The 22,693-nt window shown below is 47.8% G+C and overlaps 1 protein-coding gene across 3 annotated transcripts in view; it reads left to right on the plus strand.

Moving 5' to 3' along the window:
• SGSM3 (small G protein signaling modulator 3) overlaps positions 1-22,693 on the plus strand; it is a 57,093-nt gene that overhangs the window by 14,456 nt on the left and 19,944 nt on the right. For 2 of the 3 annotated variants that reach the window (XM_067559549.1, XM_067559550.1), the window contains exons 2-8: positions 8,918-9,003; positions 16,385-16,470; positions 17,947-18,013; positions 19,811-20,019; positions 20,160-20,267; positions 21,343-21,486; positions 21,949-22,144. In XM_067559549.1, coding sequence (XP_067415650.1) covers positions 8,997-9,003; positions 16,385-16,470; positions 17,947-18,013; positions 19,811-20,019; positions 20,160-20,267; positions 21,343-21,486; positions 21,949-22,144 — 817 coding nt within the window. In that variant the 5' untranslated portion in view covers positions 8,918-8,996. Of the gene's footprint in view, positions 1-8,917; positions 9,004-16,384; positions 16,471-17,804; positions 18,014-19,810; positions 20,020-20,159; positions 20,268-21,342; positions 21,487-21,948; positions 22,145-22,693 lie in introns of those variants that run through there. The other variant, XM_067559548.1, reaches the window with a different exon arrangement.

The following is a 22,693-nucleotide window of genomic DNA, read 5'->3' on the forward strand; positions in this document are numbered from 1 at the left end:
TCCACAAGGCTGTCAAAAAAAGCTATCAGTATGGTTTGACGATTTGTTCTTGATAAATCTGTGCTGATTGTTACTTATCACTTTATTATCTTCTAGGTGTTTGCAAATTGACTGCTTAATTATTTGCTAAATCATTTTTAACTTGTTCTTTCTGTTTTAGCCTCATAGCCTATCTCATTTTCACTGGCATTCACTATATTAGATGTCCAATCGCTATTAACCTTTACAGTGAAAACTGAAGCAAAAAGTCATTTTTTGCCATTTCCACATTTTCTATTATTATTTTCCCCCCTCATTGAGTAACAGGCCTACCCTTTTGTCTTTGAGTGCTTGCTTATGTCGATTCCATTCTAGGTGCATGCACGTCTCCGTGCAAGGTTACCAGAGTTACCATGAGACTGGGCATGAAAGGAAGATGTTTCTATTCCCATTACTTCATTCCCAAGGCGAAAGGGGCCTCAGGCCCATTTTGGACCTGCGTGGACTAAACACTTACCTCAGAAGGCTGAAGTTCCGCATGATCGCCTTAGCCTCCATTATCCCCTCCTTGGATCCAGGAGACTGATATGCCACCCTTGACCTGACGGACGCATATTTCCATATTGCAATATTCCCCGGCCACAGATGTTTCCTCCAGTTTGTGGTGGGTCATTCCCACTACCAATTTATGGCCCTCCCCTTTGGCTTGTCTTCCGCCCCATGGGTATTTACAAAATGCGTGGCGGTGGTGGCCGTGTATTTCAGGCGTCAAGGGGTGCAGATTTACCCATATCTCGATGACTGGCTGATCAAGGGCAGGCCCCAGCCTCAAGTCCAAACCAATCTCAACTTAGTTCAGAACACCTGTCACCGCCTAAGCCTGATAAATGAACAAAAGTCCACGTTAACACCAGTGCAGAGAATAGAATTCACTGGGGCTGTTCTCGACTCCACGCATGCCAGGACTTTCCTACCGCAAACTTGTTTTGAGGCCACGTCGAACCTTATCACGAGCCTACACACCTGTCCCTTTACGATGACATGGACCTGCCTGCAGTTACTAGCCCATATGGCAGCATGCACATACGTGGTGCGTCGTGCAAGTCTGAGACTCAGGCCACTCCAGTTATGGCTGGTCTCTGCGTACACCTTGAACAGACACCTCTTGGACAGGATGGTCACCGTGCCCCCTCAAGTCCTAGCCTCCCTGACTTGGTGGTTAGACCCCTGGTCGGTGATGGAGGGAATGCCTATCGCAGAACTAGTCCCCTCAGTCGGACCCTTTGGACCTGGGGTGGGGGACCCATATCAGCTCCAATGACAGTAACCAAGGGACTTGGTCAAGGGAGGACCATGGGTTGCACATAAATATCAGAGAGCTCAAGGCAATCCGCTTGGCATGCGGGGTGTTCCTTCCCTTCTTGAGAGGCAACGGACAACACTTCCACGATGTATTATATCAGCAGGTAGGGCGGGGCCCATTCCCCAGTCCTGTGCCAGAAGGCAGTGTGTCTGTGGAAACTAGCGCTAATCACAATATTCACCTTGTGGCTTTCCACCTCCCAGGTATCAAAAACGCCACAGCAGCCCTCCTCAGCAGGTCCTTCTTAGCCTGCCACAAATGGTCTTTCCACCCGTTGATAGCCGACATGATCTTCTGGAAGTGGGCGTTTCCCCAAGTGGACCTGTTTGCCTCCAAGCTCAACAAGAAGTGCCGTCAGTTCTGCTTCATGCACGGGCTTGATGAAGGGGCGCTGTCAGATGCCTTTCTCCTTCCATGGTTGGGGGCGCTTCTGTACGCCTTTCCACCCATACCGCTGATTCACAAGGTCCTGTTGAAAATCAAAAGGGACAAGACAGATGTCATCCTGATAGTGCCCGCGTGGCCATGGCAGCGTTAGTTCACAACGCTGCTGGAACTATCAGTCGTGTTTCCTCCCCCCACCCCACCCCAGAGCTACCTCGTTGGCATAACCTCCTCTTCCAGGATCGGGGGCGACTTCTGCACCCGGACCTGGAATCACTGCATTGGACAGCATGGAGGCTAAGTGGCTGAGCCCAGAGGAACAGGCTTGTTCTTCTCAGGTGCAGCAAGTCTTAATGGGCATCAGAAAACCTTCCACCAGGGCATCATATTTAGCCAAATGGAAGAGGTTTACCTGCTGGACTTCATCCCAGAGAGTCTTGCCCCAGCAGGCGTTGATCCAGATGGTTTTGGATTACCTGCTGCACCTCAAACTTCAAGGTCTGGCTATTACCTCACTGAAGGTGCATCTGATGGCTATTTTCTCCTTCACCCCCTGATTCAAGGAAGGTCAGTTTTCTCCCATGCCTTTACCCCCAGGTTAGGGATCCGTTACCTCCCTGGGATTTTAATTTAATTCTCTCCAGGCTCACGGGGGCCCCATTCGAGCCCTAAGCGACCTGTCCCCTCTTGTTGCTGTCCTGGAAGGTGACCTTTTTAGTAGTAATTACCTCGGCCAAAAGGGTGTCTGAAATTTAGGGCATTTACATCAGAGCCACCCTACATGGTCTTCTATAAGGACAAGGTCCAATTACTGTGATATTGGCCTCCAGGGGAGCCAGGCTGAGATAGCTTAAACAAGGCAAATTGCAAAGAATGGGGCAGGCAAAGCCCTAAATACTGGTAGTTTTTCTTTCATAAGATATACCAAGCCAGCAACAAACAGCTTCTGATGACCTCACTGATCATTCAGTAGACAAAATACAGTTCCCTTAAAACTATCTAGCCCTTTGACTAGCACCCAGACAGCCAATTCAAATATGATGGGGATTACTGAAAACCTTTATCCATCATATGTAAAAAAGTTCTATCAATCCAAAGGATTGGACACATTACCAAACAGGTCAATGAATAGTTCAGATTTTTCCCAAATACACGCTTAAAGCCAATGCTTATTAACTAAACTAACATTTATTTTTTTTAAACGGAAAGAGTAATGGTTAAAAGGCCAGTATACATACACAGATGAAAATAAAGCTGTAGCGTCAGTTTCAAAGTAGAGATGATAACTGAATTGCAAAGTTCTTATGTTGCAAAGTCTCTGAAATTACCCAAACAGCTTGGAGGTCATCAGTCCTTGTTTAGAGTTTCTTTGTTAGAAATCCAGTCCAGAGAAATGAAGACTAAATAGTCCATGCACAGAGTTTGTTCAAAGTCTCCCATGAGAATTAGCAGGGTGATTCCAGGCTGGTGCTGGGATCTCAATCTTGTGATCCAAACTTTCCCTGATGATCTGGGACAGATCTGAGACAAAAGGGATCAGTCCACTAGAGTCCTTTATAGATCCATGCAGGCTGACTGATATCTTCTTGACAGCAGGTGCCTCCTTGAACAATTAATAGATGAGTATTTGGGACTCTGAAGTATCATCTCCTATGTCCTGTGCACACCGTAACTAGTTACATCAGTGCAAGATAATTGGCCATTTACAGGTATTTACTACTTAAACTTCAAAGAGAAATAAAAACAATAGTATAGTTACATTCAAAGTTCCATCCAAATGTTCATATGTTCCTTTTGAACGCTTAATCAATAGAACAATGAGAGACAGGAAAGCAGTTTATCTACATTGCTAACCTCTAGCAAGAGATATGTAAACAACATCAAATAACTACCAACAATACACTTGCATATCAAAGTTCTAGTCTGTTTATGAGGAATGACCCTCACTACCATTGTATTTTCCTATAATATGTCTTTAAAAGTCAAATTTGGGCCATGCAATTTGTAAAGTTACTTGGTTTCTTTGGGCCTAGCGTCAGAGGCTTCACCCGGCCTTTTTGCCCAAGGTGGTGTCCCAATTTCCTTTCAATCAGGATATTTTCCTGCTGGTTTTCTTTCCAAAGCCTCATGCTTCAGAGGAGGAGATGGCACACGCTGGACATATGAAGAGCCCTAGCATTCTACATTAACCTGTCCGTAAATCCAAGCAGCTTTTTGTGGCAGTGGCTGACAGGATGAAAGGCTTACCTGTCTCTACTCAGCGGAGCTCCTCTTGGATAACTTCCTGCATTAGGTTCTGCTACGAGCAGGCAAAGGTTCCTCTTCCAGGAAGCGTTACAGCCCATTCGACCAGAGCGCAAGCCTCATTCAAAATATATGTAGAGCCGCTACATGGTCATCAGTGCGCGCCTTCACGTCGCAATACGTCAATAGGCACGGGGCAAGCCCAACTTTGGCAGAGCGGTGCTGTGAACGGCTCACCTGTGAACTCTGAACCCACCTCCAAGGTACTGCTTGTGAGTCACCTGGAATGGAATCAACATGAGCAAGCACTCGAAGAAGAAAAGACGGTTACTTACCTTGTACCTGTTGTTCTTCGAGATGTGTTGCTCATGTCCATTCCATGACCTGCCCTTCTGGTCCCCACTGTCAGATTTGACGGCAAGAAGGAACTGAGGGGGCGTTGGGCCGGCAGTGACTGATATACCGCAGCATGTGCGTGGGAATCCAGGGAGCACTGGAGCCAGCCCTACTGATACCGCTAAAGGAAAAAAAAATTCCGTTAACCATACACAGAGGCACACATGCACCTAGAATGGAATGGACATGAGCAACGCATCTCAAAGAGTAACAGTTACAAGGTAAGTAACCATCTTTTCCTTGGTCTTCCTCTTGCTTCTAATGTATTTTTAGAATGTTCACTTGTTACCCTTTATGTCTGTAGCTAGTTTAATCTTGTTTTGTGCTGTGGCCTTTCTAATTTTGTCCCTGCATACTTGTGGTGTTTGTTTATATTCATCCTTTGTAATTTGGCCTAATTTCCACTTTTTGTAGGACTCTTTTGAGTTTCAGTTAAGCCAGGTCTCTTGCCATAGTTCCTATCTTTTACACAGTGGGATAGTTTCCTCTTATGCCCTTAATAATATCTCTTTGAAAAACTGCCAATTCTCTTAAACTGTTTTTCCCCTTAGACTTGTTTCCCATGGGATCTTACCAACTCTTTGAGTTTGCTAAAATCTCCCTTCTTGTAAGCCATTATCTTTATTGTCATGCATGTGTACAGGGCCATTAATTGTTTCCTGCTACACAGGACTGAGACTCTCAGCAATATGCAGGACATAGTGGATGGCTTTGCAGCTATGGGGTTCCTGAACTGCGGTGGCGTAATAGATGGCATGCACATCCCGATTTTGGCCCCAGAGCATCTTGCTGCAGAGTACATGAACAGAGAAGGTTACTTTTCCATGGTTATGTAAGTGCTGGTGGTTCAGCGAGGGCACTTCACTGACATCAGTCTTGGCTGGTCAGGGAAAGTGCATGATGCTTACATCTTTAAGAACACGGTACTTTTCTGAAAGCTACAAGCAGGGACCTTCTTTCCTGACCAGCAGATTCCATTGGCGATGTTGAAATGCCAATAGTGATCCTGTGAGATCCAGCCTACATCTTACTCTCCTGGATCATGAAGCCATACACTGGCCACCTCAACAGCACCAAGGAAACATTCAGCTATCAGCCCAGCAGGTGGAGAATGACAGTTGAATGTGCTTTTGGTAGATTGAAAGGGTGCTGGCATTGTTTACTCACCAGATTGGATCTCAGTGCAAAAAAGTATCCTAATGGTTATAGCTGCCTGTTGTCTTGCATGATATTTGTGAAGCCAAGGGGGAAAAATACCCCTGGGGTGGAGGATGGAGGAGGACCAGCTGTATGCCAGGCTTGAAGAGCCACACACATGGCTCAAGGGGGAGCTATTCAGCTTTGGGAGACTTTGAAAGAACACTTTAACAGCGAGCCACAGTAATGTGATGTGATGTATTGTGCTTAACCTGACATTGTAGTTTGTGGGCCTTTTGGGGATTGTGTGGTGCTTGCTGCACATATTTGCATATGTCGCTGACACTGCCCTGTTAATGTTTAGGTGCTTGCTGTACATTTATGACTACACTGTTTGGCACTGATCTTACAGGTTGAGTGTTCAAGACCACTACTTTAGCTACCAGCAGGCTTTGTGCATCATGCGTTGTAAATAAATAAAGATGAATAACTTCCAAAACAAAAGTTTTATTCACTTTACAAAAACAGCTAAAAAAATATCTGAAGACTGTAAAAGATATTTCAACTTTAAAAATAATGTACAAACCTTAATAAATAAACAAGGGGAAGGAGCATTGATGTCCATGGTAGCTATACATATATCAGTGGTGGGTCTCACAGGTCAGTGTATGCAAATGTGTGTTTGTCCATGCTTCCCCCCGGTGTGGGTTAGTAAGGGTAGGCGTGCAGGCCTGAGGCCGTGGGGAATGCTGAGGAATTGTGTAGGGAGGCACCGTGCTGCAGTTCTCCACAGATGGCAATAGCAGTTGAGCTCGGGATTGTTGAACCTGGAGGCCCACAAGAGTCTGCAGCATCTGAGTTTGCTGACAGAGAAGCTCCATTATGTCCTGGTGTATCTCCCTCCCCCTTTCCTGTGCCTTTCTCCTGTCCGCTCTTTCCTTCTCCATAGTCTACAACATTCACCCTCCAGGCCCTCTGTTCAAGGTCTCATGTAGCACTAGCTTGCAGGGTCTTGTAGAACATGTCCTCCCACGTCGTCTCTTTTTTTTTCCTTCCTTATCTGGGTCAGTCATTCTGCTCCTGTGGAGGAGGTACCCCTCGAGGGCACAACAGCTCTAGCTACAGATAAAACACACTGAGGTAGCACTGCCAGTATAGTAGGATGAGAAAGTGAAACTTAAGGTTCATAACTTCTCCCTTCCCTTGCTCCCTGAAAGTATTAAACAAGACATGCTTATTGAGGCTTCCACTTTGAAGTGCTTGTGCCCAGTGGCACACTCAGCTCAAGCCATGGTGAGTATGACCTGCCAGCGGTGAGGTAAAAGAGGAGGGTAATTGCTTGGTTGCAGGAAACTGAGTATAGGGTACTGGCATCGTTTCCACAGGCGGTGGTGGTTTTAGTTGATATCTTACTCATGAGGTAACAAAGGCAGAGAGAGAACAGCTGCTGCTGGCGTCCCAAAGTCACCTAGGCCCATATGTGGCTAGCCTGGTGCCTGCCAAGGTTATTGCTGACTGGTGTGAGAAAGTGTCCTACTGCAGAGGAAGAAATAAGGCTGCCATCCCTAGAAACCTTTGAGAGAGGATTGCAATATAGCTGCATGGAGGTTTCATCGAGATCACTCAGGAGGATTCAGAGGACATCCCAGTATAAGTAAACTGTTCTGCATGCCTCCACGCCACCTAACTCTAAAGGGGAATGAAAAGCAGATAGCAATGCTACTGCTCTTTGTTGTACCACTACCTCTTGTTGTAGAGTAAATTAATGAAAAGCCAATGGCTGTATCCTGCTAAGTTGTGGGCATCATCACTGCAATGGGAAATGTATTTACACACTTACTTGAGGTTCCCTCTCCCACATTGTGCTCAACTGCAGGGACAGCTATACTGCGGTGGAGTCAAAAACAGGTCCTGGATCATGGCACTGCTGGACCCCCCGGTCCCCTTCCCCCGCCCCCCAGTCGCCTGTTCCCCATACTCCTCCTCTTCCTTGTCCATCTCCTCCTCCCCACTGTTCACGCAGAGGCCTGTGACTCAGGCTCCTCAGAGGTATCCACAGTGGTGTGGGAGGTGGTGATGGGGGATCACAACCAAGTATGGCATGCAGTTCTTTGTAAAAGCGACATGTCTGGGGCTCAGCACCAGATTCACTATTGGCCTCCCTGGCCTTCTAGTATGCCTGCCACAGTTCCTTGGCTTTCATATGGCACTGATCACTGCTGCTGATCCCTGATGTACCCCTTCTGCATCTCCTGAGGAATCTGCTCATAGATGTCAGTGTTCCTATGGCTGGTTCGAAGCTGTGCCTGCAGTCTCTCCTTCCCATGATCTAAAATCTCTTTGTCTACTCCAGGCAGGAGCACATCTGGATTGTGTAGCCAGCATGGTCAGCGGCACACAGCAGTGGAGAGCCACGAGGTGTGCATGTCAAGCTGGACAGTCAGGAAAAGGCATTTAAAAAATATGCAGCGCTTTAAGTGTGTGTGGAGGAGCCTTCCAATCTATGTAACCCTCTGGGCAGTGGAGTTCACAATTGTGACCAGAGCAGTCATTGTCAGGCATTGTGGGACAGCTCTGGAGGACTGTTGGGGTCGACATAGGTAGTACAGTGTCTACACTGTGCTGCATTGACCTCTTGTCTGGGAACTGGTTTTACTATGTCAGCATAATGGAGCACTTAGGTAGAAGACAAATTTTAAATGTAGACCCATGCATGATTAGGTCAGTGAAAGGTGGCTTATATCTACCTAACTTTGTAGTGTAGACCAGACCTCGAACTATGCTGAGTAGTGAGACTCCCTCTACATCCTTGAGAGATTATTCCGTAGTTTAATAGACTTCACGCTATGTTTCCTAAATGTTTCTCTTATTACTCCTAGTTATTACCCCCTTGTATCACTCAGTACAGTTCCCTTACATCCTCAGTGTTTACACACTTTCTATTGTATAGACCATTCTAAAGCTTTCCTTGCACCTCCCAGTGTGCGGTTAGTGGTGTTCCCTCCAGCTCTTGAATCATGCTCTTAATTCCCTCCAGATTGTTTTCCTAAGGCCCACAATTGAATGCAGGATTCTGAGTGTGATTAAAAGTAAACAAACAACATCTGTGGTGAGAGCAACTTGACTTTTAAAGTTCTTCTCCCTTTAAATCCAACATGGTTTTAGTATGCCAAGGATGTTGGTCTTTTTATAGAGAGATCATTTTACCCGTGGGCGTGTCCCTTTGGTCAGGACGGAATTTCCCCCAGGCCAGGTGTGTAGGTTCTGGGCTGAGGATGTTTCATCTTCCTGTGGAAAATCAGTGGGGTGCTGTTCTTTAGAATTATCTGGGACACAGGTGACCCCATGTGGGGGATGAATACTTCCAAGATCACTTCTGCTTTTTATTATTTTTTTTTCTTCTTCTTTTAACAGGGCAGAGACCTGAGCCTTCTTGGACGGCACCACGCCCAGAAGCACAATAAGCCTCCATCACGCACACTCTTCCAGCACCATGTCAGGTGAGCAGAGGATGCCAGACCATGGGGCATGTTTTCCTGCCTTTGTATGAGGGTGGGGCTAGCAACAGAAAAGCTCTATTGAAATAACCTGTTTGTTCTTTTCACATAAGCTGCTGTTGGTAAGTTACTGTCTCGGGGAACCATTTCTTCTTCAAGTGATGGTTCCTGTTGTATTTCACTGTGGGATTCAGAACTACAGATTCCTCTTGAAGAGATCCAGGACTCCCAGCACAAACTCCTAGATGTCCTCAGCTCATCCAGATCCAACAGAATAACTGCTCCCCTTTAATGGAGCCATACTGGAGCCAGCTAGGACAGTTTGGCATACCCCTGCCTGCCACCTGTGCTCCCTCCCCCAAGAGAATGGAGAAGCATTATTATGTGCCAGCCAAAGGGATGGAATTTTTGTATTCTCACCTTGCTCCCAATTCATTGGTGGTTCAGGTCACTTCCGAAATGGTTAAACAGCATCACCCCAGTCAACTTCTGTGGATAAAGAAGGCAAGTGCCTGGACCTGTTGGGAGAAAGATCTTTTTGTCATCTAGCCTCCAGTTCAGGATAGCTAATTACCAGGCACTAATGGCTAAGTACAACTTCCTGAACTACTCCAAGTTTGCGGAGTTTACTGACAGTCTTCCACAGAAAGACAGAGCTCATTCCAAGCTCTGATAGATTGATAGCCAAGACTGCTGTCCAATCCCCAGTTGATGCAACTGACATCTCTTCTAGAGCTATGGCTATCGCCATTGTTATGTACAGGGAATCATGGCTCCGTGCATCAAGATTCCCCAGGGAGGTCCAGAATTCTGTCAAGGACCTCCCCGTTGATGAATTGCAGCTTTTCAAAAGATGGACGAGTGCCTCCAAGGACTCTCGGGCTACCCTTCACTCCCTGAGATTATACATGTTTCCTCTAAGGGGAAGTTTCACCACCAATCGTCTAGACCTAGAACTATGTCTCAAGTTTTTCCACCAGAGGCCCTATGAACCACCACACAAGAGGCAGAAGATTCAAAAGACCTGCTTCCCCGCACCTTCTGCATCTCTATCTCAGCCCCCAGCTAAACGTTATTTTTGATGGGAGTTCGAGAGCTGGGAACCACTAAGCCCAACACCTTCCGACTCCTCCACACACCATTTGGGGGTTATCTAGCACTCTGTCTTTCAGCACCTGGATTGCAATAACAACAGACAAGTGGGTTCTGAACATCAGCCATTCTAGCTATACGATAGAGTTTGCATCCCTGCCCCTCCAAACCCCCATCCCCACCCTCCTTCCTGGGCCACTCTCACGAGAGTATTCTCAAACGAGAGGTGGACTTCCTATTGGAGCGGGGAGTGATAGAACATGTCCATCCTCAATACCAAGGGAGTAGGTTTTACTGGACTTACTTCCTGGTACCCAGAAAGAAGGGCGGTTGGAGACCAGTCTCAATCTCCTCCATCTCAACCACTTCATTCTCAAACTCAGGTTTTGCATGGTCACGCTGGCATCTATAAGCCCATCTTTAGAAAAGGACACCTGGTTTACGACTTTTGATGTGAAGAAACGCCAACTTTCATGTAGACATTCACCTAGCTCCCAGACACTATCTCAGATTCATGGGGGGCTCTAACCATTTTCAGTACAGAGTGCTCCCTTTCACGATAGGGACTGTCCCCTGAGTCTTTTCCAAAGTATTCTTAGCAGTGACAGTTCATGTCAGACGTCTCAGTCTTGTTGTCGTCACCTACTTCAACGACTGGCTACTTGTTGCCAAGTCATACGAGGAGGCCTATACCTCAACTTATAGGATGCTGCACCTCCTCTCCTAACTGGGGGTCAATGTAGACAGTCTCCGGCCTTCATCAGGGCCATCTTGAATTCTATCACCACAAAAGCGTACTTGCCCAAGGGTGGTTTCCAGACCATGAACAATATTACAGTCAAGACATGTCTGTCTCTCTTAGGTTATATGGCCTTATGCACTTAAGTCATCCCATTCACTGGACTCCACCTTTATTGCCTTCAAACATAGCTGCAGTTAGTATACTCTCCAAACCGCCATCCCATGAACTTCATGGTAACAGTTCCTGTCAAGGTGCTGTCCTCCCTGCTGTGGTGGACAAATCTTTGGCAGGTATGTGTGGGCATCCCTTTCTTCCTTGTTCACTGGCCAGGACCATTATCACAGACGTATCCCTGTTCCATTGGAGAGCCCATGTGAACAGCTGCACGTTACTGGTTGTCTCGAGAGTCCAGGATGTCCATCAATATCTTGGAATTGCAAGCAGTCTGGAAGGCATGCAGAGCCTTTCTTTTATTGATCCATGCTCACCATGACCTTGTTAATGTCAGACAATGTTACGACCATCTTCTACATCAACAAGCAGAGAGAAGTGAGATCCATCCTCCTGTGTGCAGAAGTGTTCAGCCTATGGAACTGATGTATCGGCAATCAACTTATGTTATAGGCAGCCTACCTTCCAGGGAAACAAAATGTCCTTGCAGACTTCCTCAGCAGACATTTTGCTGCTGACTGTGTGTGTGGGAGCTCGACGACTTGGTACTGCGCAAAATTTTCACTCTGTGGGGATCCCCAACCAGGGATCTGCAGTCAGCATGGATTCCCCAAGTCCATCAGCCATGGATTCACCAAGGGCAACCAGTCAGCATTGGTTCACCAAGGGCAAGTCAGACCTGACCAACCTGATTGCCTTCTATGATGAGATCACTGGCTCTGAGGATGTGGGGAAAGCAGTGGACATGATATACCTTGACTTTAGCAAAAAGTTTGATTCAGTCTCTCACAGTATTCTTATCATCAAGTTAAAGAAATATGGGTTGGATGAGTGGACTGTAAGATGTATAGAAAGCTGGCTAGATCATTGGGCTCAACAGGTAGTGATCAACTGCTCGATGTCTAGTTGGCAGCCGGTAACAAGCGGATTGCTGTAGGGGCCAGTGCTGGGGCCGGTTTTGTTCAACATCTTCATTAATGATCTGGAGGATAGGGTGGATTGCACCCTCAGCAAGTTTGCAGATGACACTTAGCTGAGGGGAGTGGTGGATACCCTGGAGGATATGGATAGGATGCAGAGTGACCTAGACAAATTGGAGGACTGGGCCAAAAAAAATCTGATAAGGTTCAACAAGGACAAGTGCAGAGTACTGCACTTAGGACGGAAGAATCCCATGCACTGCTACAGACTGGGACCAACTGGCTAGGCAGCAGTTCTGAAGAAAAGGACCTGAGGGTTAGAATGGACAAGAAGCTGGATATGAGTCAATAGTGTGCCCCTATTGCCAAGAATGCAAACAACATATTGGGCTGCATTAGTAAGAGCATTGCCAGCAGTTCAAGGGAAGTGATTATTTCCCTCTATATGGCACTGGTGAGGCCACATTTGGAGTAGTGTGTCCAGTTTTGGGCCCCCCAACTGCAGAAAGAATGTGGACAAAATGGAGAGAGCGTAGTGGACGGCAACAGTAATGATTAGGGGGCTGGAGCACATGACTTATGAAGAGAGGCTGAGGAAACTGGGCTTGTTTAGTCTGCCGAAGAGAAGAGTGAGGGGGGATTTGAGAGCAGCCTTTAACTACCTGAAAGGGGGTTCCAGGGAGGATGGAGCTCGGCTGTTCTTCGTTGTGGAAGATGACAGAACTAGGAGCAATGGTCTCAAGTTGCAGTGGGGGAGGTCTAGGTTGGATATTAGGAAAAACTATTTCACTAAGAGGGTGGTGAAGCACTCAGATGGGTTACCTAGGGAAGTGGTGGAATCTCCATCCTGAGAGGTTTTTAAGGTGTGTTTTGACAAATCCTTGGCTGGGGTGATTTAGTTGGGGTTGGTCCTGCTTTGTGCAGAGGGTTGAACTAGGTGACCTCCTGAGGTCCCTTCCAACCCTAATCTTCTATGATTTTATGATCTGTTTGCTTCTCAAGTGAACAGGAAATGCATCACATATATTGCTCCAAAGGAGCTCTAGGTTATGATTATGGTCTATTTCTTCCTTGGTTGGACCAATTGAACTAAGCCTTCCCTCTGCTACCGCTCCTGCCATGAGTTCTACGGAAAGTCCAGCAGGACAGGGCATGGTTATCATGGTCACCCTCCTACTGGCCCAGACAATTTTGGTTTCGCAACCTCCTACACATCCCGAGTACCAATCATCCGCACAATGTTTCCCAAGTTCCTAACCCAGTGGAATGGCAAGATCAAGCACCACAATCCATATCCACTTCATCTCAAGACTTGGTATTTGGATGGGCATCATCCTTAGAACATTCACGTTCCACAGCTGTACAAGACATCCTTTCTAATAGTAGGAAGAATTCTACTGGAAGAGGTTACCTAGCTAAATGGTGGTGCTTCTCTTCCTGGGCACATCAAAGGCACTGATATTTGCAGAAACTGCAGGTATTCCTCTCATCTTAGACTATATCCTTTCTCTAAAGACATCAGGCCTGTCCATTAGCTCCTTGTGAGTCCACTGGGCAGCGATCAGTGCATTCCATCCACTTTCTCAGGGCTACTTGGCCACTGACCACCAGATTCTGGAAAAGCCTAATCAGAACCTTCCCGCTTATTCAGAAGCCTGTTCCTTACTGGGATCTGACCCTTGTTCTCTCAGCTCTTCTAAGGCTCCTCTTTGAACCTTTAGCTTCCTACTCCGTGTTTCTCTTTTCCATGAAGGTTGCATTCCTTGTAGCCATCACCTCAGCCAGAAGGGATGGCTAGCTTGGAGCAATGATGGCAGATCCTCCTTGCATTATATTCCATAAGGATAAGGTTTCATTGCATTTACACCCTAAATTCACCCCAAAAATAGCTTCAGAATTTCATCTGAAACCAGTGGATTTACTTGCCTGTGTTCTTTCCAAAACTGCATGCTTCCCAGAGGAACAAGGATTCCATTCTCTTGATGTTCGGCGGGCCTTGGCCTTTTACCTGAAAAGAACAAAACCAATCAGGAAGTTCTTGAGGTTGTTTGTCACTATAGCAGAAAGCTTGAGGGGGCACACCGTCTCCATCCAGAGAACCTCAAAACGGATCTCTGGCTGCATTCTACTTTGTTCTCTATCGAACCTTCCCCTCCTGCCAAGGTAAGAGCTCATTCCACAAGGGCACAGGCAGCCACTATGGCATCACTTCAGGAGGTACCCCTCTTTGACATCTGTGAAGTGGCTATATGGGGTTCTGTTCACACATTTGCAAGACATTATGCCCTGGTGCAGGACTCCTCTGCTGATGCTTCCTTTGGGATGGTGGTCCTTTACTCAACAATGTCCTCACACCCTCCTCCTACTTAAGTACTGCTTGTCCGTCATCGTTGTCGTCCCCCCCCAGTGGAATTCAATAGGGACCATCACTCGAAGAAGAGGAGGCTACTGACCTGTAACTGGAGGTTCTTCGAGATGTGTGATCCCTATCTGTGTTCCACTACCGGCTCTCCTTCCCCTCTGCTTTGGGTCTTCTCTGATTTGCAATAGCGAAGGCACTGGAGTGACAGTTAATCTGTCCCGCCCTTTATCCCCTTGGTTGGAGGCACAAGGTCAGCTAAGGCACATGCATGGGCCAACGGACACTACTTTTAAATTCTCCAGCTCCAGGCTCATGGCTCACATGCATAAACCTCCAGTGGAATACAGATAGGGACCACACACTTCAAAGAACCTCCAGTTGCAGATCAATAACTTCCTCTTATTTTAATGTGCTGCTCTGGTTGGGTGAGTGACTGACTATAAAAATGCCTCCCTCCTCCCCTGTGATCTTTCCCCATGTTCTACCAGTATTAATCCAGTTTGTCCCCCCAGTCCACACAGAGCTCTGCAGAAGCTGCCACCACCATGAGACATAGAGGGAGAAAGAATAAGATCTGTTCTGCTTCATGCATCATCATCACATTGCTCAGCTCTGTTGCCATCCTAGAATCTTCCCCTCCTGGTGGATTTGATGTTGTATTAAGTCAAAAAGAGAAACCAGCGTTGTTCAAACACTCACGCTGGAAGTTCTCTTCTGCTTTGCTCCAAGTATCAGCTGATAGCCCAGGGGTGGGAAGGAGGCTGAGGGGTGGTGCAGCTGTGGATAACTGAGCCTTTCAATCTAAGCTTTAGTAAACTATAGTCTACAGGCACTACAGTGGCACACCTACACTGCTGTAGTGCAGACTCTTCAGACAGAGACTGAAGGGGTTTTTCCATTGCTGTAGGTAATCCACCTCTCTGAGCAGTGGTAGCTAGATCAAAAGAAGAATTCTTCCATTGACCTAGCTGTGTCTACACTTGGTCAGCAGAGATACAGCACCCAGGGGTGTGAATTCTGAGTGCTATAGCTATGTTGACTTAACTTTAGGTGTAGACCAGGCCTGTATCTCCTTCCAGCAGGGTCCTTCTCAGATTCTCTTGCTCCGTGTTCACAGCCCATCCCACCCCTCTTTTAGTCTGTGCACAACAGTTCTTCTGTGCCATTCATCCCCCTACCGGATGGGTGGAAGTGCTGCTGAACCACTCCAGGAGAAGAAACCACTTCCCTGGCGCTGTGTTGCTCCTGACTGAATGGAGCAAAGGGGGTTGAGTCTGGTTCTGATGACTGAATTCGGCATCCTTTGTTTTTAAATGGAGACCAATTGAATGGGACAAAATCGGGGACATGGAGGAGGAGATTTGTTTTTACTCTAACTGCAGTTTCAGCCACAGCTGTTTGAACTCCCACTATAAGCTCTGGGAGGCGGGCAGATTTATCCCAACCCCTCAGTTCTCTTGGAACTGCAGCCTCTTGGAGGAGGAAGATTTGCAGGCTGTGTAGATTTCATCAGCTCAGAAGTTAAACTGGGTCTGGATGGCAAAGCTCCAGGAAACTCCAGTTGCCATGGGAATTGGGACTGGTGACTCAGTAGGTGGCAGTTGTTGCTCCATAGAGATTGAATGAATGCTTTGATCCGGCACATGGGGAGGCTGTTCAGTTATGTTTCAGATGAGACCTAAAATCACAATGAGACTTGTGATCATTCACTTCCGTGAATGCTCTCTCTATTATCCCTAGGATACCTGATTGTGCCTTTACTTAGTCATTAAAATTTCTAAAACAGTGGTATCAAAAAATTGCCACAAGTTCTATCTTAGAGGTGGCTTCTTTTTAGTGGGTGTGACACTTAATTCTTTGAGTTTCTGAGGGATGAAAGGTGCTACAGAAACATAAGTTGATCCTGTTTGCTTCCTTGGGTATGGTAGTGCAGATACTAAGGTGATGGGAGCTGTATAAATACCTAGATGCCATAGATAGAAGATAGCCACCTGACATTTCACTGAACTTGTCTGCATTGAGTGTTAGGTGTTAGTTAATATCGGCTAAGCCATTCTTTTTTTTCATTGTTGTGTGTGTTGATCTCTTTGTATTTAGGAAACTACACCCCCTCTGCTGGGGGCCCCTTCTCGGCTCTTACCCCCAGCATCTGGCCACAGGAGATCCTGGCAAAGTACACCCAGGTACAGTGGATAGAGGGGAAGGAACACAGTTTGTGTCTGCTTTTTTCTCTTTATTTGTAAAGTAATAAGTGTGAAGTACTCCTGGCTTGCTGGACTCCTAATGGTGCAGGGAAGGCACAGACTTTCTCTTTCCCCAAAAAATCATTCTAAGCAATGAGGTGACATTTAAAGTCTGTGTGTTTGCAGTGGCAAACAGCTGGGGACTTGCTGGCTAAAGTTTTGGGTGCTGAGTGCAGTCTCTGCTGCACAGAACCAAGGGGACACCCAGAGCCTGAAGAAACCTGTGTGGATCCTTTCCCTGCTGATTTGCAGCTATAGCACAATTGTAAATGTGGTGACATTTTACGATACAGAGAAGGGTTTTTCTAACCATCCACCAATCAGTCCTGAGTTCCACAGCCCTCTGTGGACTAATGCATTGTAGGAGAAGCTAAACCGGAGCATGTCACTGGAGGGAAGTTGAGGGAATGAGTTTAGTGCTTTGTAACCTGTCAGTAATGTTTGTTAAAAGCAAGTGAGTCACGGAGCTGGATGGGCCTCTGAACCTGTTTCTCAGAGACACATGCAGTGAAAGAGCATGTATATCTGTGGGGCTACTGTGTGTCCTGAGGGAGTGTGCATGGGGAGCTTTGATTAGGGATGCACTGACTGGCGGATGCCTATATGTGCTGTGGGAGCATGCAAGAATGGCAGGGCTAGGTGTGCACATGCCGACGGTTGTTAGGAGTCTGTTGGGTTAGGCTTTGTCTACATTTGGGATTAGCCCTGATTCTAGCCACCAATGTAGCTGCATGTGGGCCAACCCCTAGAGAGTAAGCAAGGAAAGCTGGGATTTGTGCTGTGGAGCTTAAAGAACCTGTGATTGAAACCAGGGCCGTCCTCCACCAGCTTAGCCTGCCTACACCAACGGTTTGCTGTGGTGCAGCTCCACGGGGGGCTGGAATGTAGACGGGGTCTTGAAGGAGAGTGTGCTGGAGGGGCGGTGCTGGCACGGGGTAAAGAAGGGCTAACCAGGTGTTAGAGAAGCACCCATGGGTAAGACGGTGTTAGCAGGTCATGTGTGGATGCCCCCGTGCATTAGGGTGCGTTCCCAGGCATTCCCGTACATGCGGGGATTGTCTCAGTTGTGGTCAGATCCACTGCCTCTCCCAGGCAGAACCTATGGCCCCTTTCCGAAATGAAAAGCCCGGGGAGAGCGATGTGGGTGGGGAATCAAGGCAGAATCTATTGAAAAGCAGCCAAAGCCCTTTCCTCAGCGTGTAGTGAGGCTAGCCTAGCCTGTGGGGCCTGTTGAACAGGGCAGTGGGGTTCGGGAGGGGGATGAAGGTCTGAATCTCGATGGGAGGAGCTGGGAGTACGCCTCTCTTACTGGGGCCAAAGGGATGTGACACAGCCTGGCACTCTAAGCAGCTGCCCCACCTAGTGGCCAAACGGAGGAATCGAGCACTTACCCTTCTGCCTCTCGCCCCACCCCAGAAAGAAGAGTTGGTGGAGCAGCCAGAATTCCGGTACGATGAATTCGGCTTCCGAGTGGATAAGGAAGGTAAGGCTCATAGGCTGATAGACTCTAAGATCAGAAGGGACCAACATGATGATCTAATCCGACCTCCTACACAACGTAGGCCACAGAACCTCACTCACCCACTCCTGTAATAGACCCCTAACCTATGAGTGAGTTATTAAAGTTCTCAAATCATGGCTTAAAGACTTTAAGGTACAGAGAATCCACCAGCAAGTGAGCCGTGCCCCATGCTTTCTGGGACCTTCCTATCCCCAGGGCACAGGACGTGAAAGGATCTCCCTTCCACTGTCTATGATATCTTCTGTTCCCAGCACCATCCTGGATCCACTTTTTCTAGGGATGTGCTTTAAAAGTGCTGGCCCTCTTGGGAAGTGATGCCTAAAATGCTGGAGCCCTGGCCCAGCACAATCTGTGACCCCCTGTGGGCATCTGCCATTGGAGGCAAAGATGTGTGTTTCACTTAGCATTGTTACTGCGCGGCAGGGGACAGCTGTTGTGATTCACTGAGGAATATGTGCTGTGGTAAGTAGCACTGTAGCTTTTCAGCAGATGTAGTGAAACCAAATGACCTTGCAAGCCATCTATCAAAGTACCTGTGGTTCCAATCCCAAGGTGGGTGACTGTGACAGGGTATTCTACCCATCCGGGGATGGGAAATCCCCAGGTAGCTTTGCCAAGGGTGCTGAATAGGGACAGAACAAACAACGCACTTTAGCTGCACAACTTGGAGGAAGGGAGGACCAAACAGGAAGGGATTAAAGGGCTGGAGAACCAGTGCAGCTGGGCATTAATTAAGAGGGTCACCTGCCATGGCTAAAGAGGAGCAAAAGGAAAGGAGTGGCTAGCGATGGGAAGATTCCTAGTTGCTGTCTGAGGGGACGTCACACTGCATTGCTCTATCCTGGAAAGGGGAAAATGGATTTGGACAAGATTAACCCCCTGAAAAAGGGCAGGAGGAAGCTGTGTTCTCTGTGTGCGCACATGCATACATTGAGAGCCATACTGAGCACGGGCGGGAGGTGGCTCCCTGGGGACGGTGACATGGATAGAGATGTGGGGCAAAGGGAGTGCCTATTCTTCCAGAGCATTTTATAAATGCATGGATATTAGCGGCAGAGGGACGATTCTGGTCATCTAGTCTGACCTCCTGCATAGCACAGGCCAGACAACCTCTCCCCTGTAATTCCTGCATCAAGCTCATAATCTGTGATTGAGCTAGAACATGTATTTTAGAAAGCCAGTCCTGACTGAAGAATGCCAATAACAGTGAATCCACAACTTCCCTTCTTAAGTTACTTCAATGGCCAGTTAACCTCACTGTTAAAATTTTGCATCTTATTCTAGCCTGAACTTATCTAACTTCAGCTTCCAGCCTGTGGATCTCGGCCTACATCTGCTAGACTGAAGAGCCTCATTAAATACAAAGTTAACAAGCTCAGTGGAGCAGCCACTGCCAGGCTCCCCTGTACCTTGGATGACCTGCTGTTTCGTTTGTTCACATTGTGAACAGGCACATACGAGTCCCAGCCTCTTAGATCTTGGGGTTTCAGTGTACTTTGCTTGTGACCCATACAAGCTATGCTGGGCGGAGAATGCAGTCTGGACCCAGGCTGTCATTGCTGTGATGCAGGGCATGTGTATCTGAGTCCCCAGAGTTGCTATCCCCACCCCTGGGCTGAGGCTCAGACATTTTTGTGTGGCTTTTTCAGAGACAGAAAACAGCTCTGCCCCTTTCTGTCTCTCACTGGTCCCTGCCTATTCCCTTTCTTACTTGTCTGTTTCTTTTCCTCCTCTGCCCTCTCCTGGCTTCTGATGCAGATGGCGCTGAGCTGAACTCCAGCAAGCTGCTGGGGATTCCGCTGATGGAGGAGCCACAGCAGAGATTGAAGTGGCAGGCCCACCTGGAATTCACGCACAACCACGACGTCGGGGACCTCACCTGGGACAAAATTGAGGTCACGCTGCCGGCTTCAGACAAGCTGCGCTCACTGGTGCTGGCTGGCATCCCTCACAGCATGAGGCCTCAGGTGAGGCCCTGGTGCAGTCATGAAGATGGGAAGCAAGGAGAATGAAATGAGAGATCAGCTCCTGATGGTTTCACCTCTGTTTGTTGTGGTTGTGTTTTGACTGCTCTTCACCCTTTCTTTTCATGTCCCTGATTCTCCAGCTGTGGATGCGTCTCTCTGGGGCCCTGCAGAAGAAGAGGAATTCGGAGATGTCATACCGAGATATTGTGAAAAACAGCTCCAATGATGAAACAATCTCTGCCAAACAGGTAGAGAGCCTGCCTGATAGCATGGTCTAGTGCCTGGGATGGAAACATGGGTGACCTATTGCACTTGGGGGATGAAGAATTTGCTTAACGTCTGCAGGGACAGATGAGTGGGAGGGAAAAGGTTGGATTGTGTTACTCCTTAATCTGGATGGATATATTTTTCTCTTCCTTTATTAGGAAGGTGGTTTGAGGGGAAAAGATTTAGTCACACTATTCTCAGGCTATGATGGTTACGGTGTACATGGGGCATACGAGCTCTGCTGTGGATATATGTATGAGAATCGTGCCTAGATACAACATAACAAGGGGGAAAGGGAACCCTGGCACTGATATACCACCAACAGGTGCATGCCCTGTTCAGGTGGCAGCAGCTGTCTCCTAGGGTTTTGTCTTTCCCCCTGAATCCTGAAGGCTCAAGGAATTTCCCCCATCCACTCCCCTCCCCTCTTTTCTGTAATACTGCTATGGCCAAACTCTGTCCCTGCCCTAAACTCGCCAAGCTGGTGGGGTAACAAACCAGAATCATCTGACGGAGGAAGGGACTGATCAGTTCGGGGGTTTTGGCCTGTGATATGATGCCTTTAACCTCACAATCACCAATTGCAGTCAAGCCCAGGTCTTCACCATCAGGTTTGGTGGCCCATCTGAAATGGGCTGCAGGAGTGGCCTCACTCCAGATCCCAGTGGATAAATGGCCACTTTGCAAACCCCATCAGTACTGAGGTGCTGATTGGCCACCTTGCTGCCATTCTCAGGGGTGATGCCAAAGACTGAATGGATCAAGGAGTATGAAGTTCCCTTTCATCCCTCGAGGCAGTCCCTCCAAGGCAGAGCTTAGGTACCTTAGTGAGTGTGTCTGAGAAGTTGCTCTGTCCCTAGCTATGCTGTACCTGTCCTGGGGGTAAACAGAGGCTTTTGGTCTCCAGATGGTGCCGGTACAGTACCTTGCATTGGCACCAAATGTTCTTGGGTGTGGGGAAGGCAAGGGCATCAGGGAGACCAAGGGAGCAGGAGGCTGTTGATCAGATTACACTAGCTAAGTCTGAAGCAGTTGTCTATGACTGGTGTTTGCCAGATCGAGAAGGACCTGCTCCGCACCATGCCCAGCAACGCCTGCTTCTCCAACATGCACAGCATCGGGGTGCCACGACTGCGCAGGATACTCCGGGGACTAGCCTGGCTCTACCCGGAGATCGGATACTGCCAAGGCACTGGCATGGTAATTCCACTTTCCCCTGCTTTGTGTTGCTTCATTTGGGATAATTCTTTCTGCAGCAGGTGATTTCAGGCAGCTGCAGTGCAGCTGGGCACCATGTGAACCAAATTAGATCAAGGGAACAGACCAAATGGAGCCTTTTCTGGGGGCAGGAGAAATGGAAGGAATAATTCCACACACGGACTAAACTTAATCTGTTTGTGGAGGGGGAGTAATATTGTTTATTTGACTGGCATGAGACTTGGCTGATCTGAGTGAAATAGCAAAGAATCTCTGACGAGTGTGAAAGAAATTCCACCTTTGGGAGAGAGCAAAGCAAAGCTGCTGGATGTGGAAATGAGAGAAGCTTCAATCCCCTAAACTCTGCATTGGGTCAGGGACAATGTTCTTCTCCACCTAAGTACCAATGAACATCCCATTTAGTGCGGGCTTGGAATGAACATCTCTTCTTCCCCTTCTCGCTAGGTAGCGGCTTCCCTGCTGCTCTTCTTAGAGGAGGAAGATGCTTTCTGGATGATGTGCGCCATCATCGAGGACCTAGTGCCTGCCTCTTACTTCAGCACCACGCTGATGGGAGTACAGACCGACCAGCGCGTCCTGCGCCATCTCATCGTGCAGTACCTGCCACAGCTGGACAAGCTCCTGCAAGAGCATGACATTGGTAAAGAGGCGCCTAAGGGTATTGAATCTTCTGACCCAGGGTGCTGCTTTCAGCCTGAAGCATGACACTGGCTCATGCGTACATAAGTGTGTGCAGATAAGAGAAGCCTATATACTGTGCAGCACATTAAACTGAAGTGATGTGGTAGGAACCCCACAATCATGAGACTACTCTCACATTACCCTGTGACAGGTTTTCCTGGGGTGCAACCTGGACTGTGGGACCGCTGAGCCCTCTGTCCCACCAACCTGGGCTCCCTCTCACACTGTTGGCAAGCTGCAAACTTCTGACTGGTACTTCACTTACACAGACATCCACAGGCAGGGACACATCCAATTGAGTTACATGTATGCTTTCCCCAGCCACTCATGAACCAACAATAGAGAGGCTTCAGCAAATTCTCCCCAGCTCCCCAGCCTTTAACGCTAGGACTGTACCATCTTGCACTGGTCAGAAGCCTAGCCAGTGTAAGTTCATTACCCAGTCCTTGGAGGGGACATGCACTAGCCTTTGTAAACTGAGCTGAGATTTCCCAAGTACTTCAACCAA

The sequence above is a fragment of the Emydura macquarii genome, unplaced genomic scaffold (assembly GCF_026122565.2).
Source record: "Emydura macquarii macquarii isolate MOO-44397 ecotype Brisbane River unplaced genomic scaffold, CSIRO-AGI_Emac_v2 contig_2205, whole genome shotgun sequence".
In the NCBI taxonomy this organism is placed as follows: domain Eukaryota; kingdom Metazoa; phylum Chordata; order Testudines; family Chelidae; genus Emydura; species Emydura macquarii.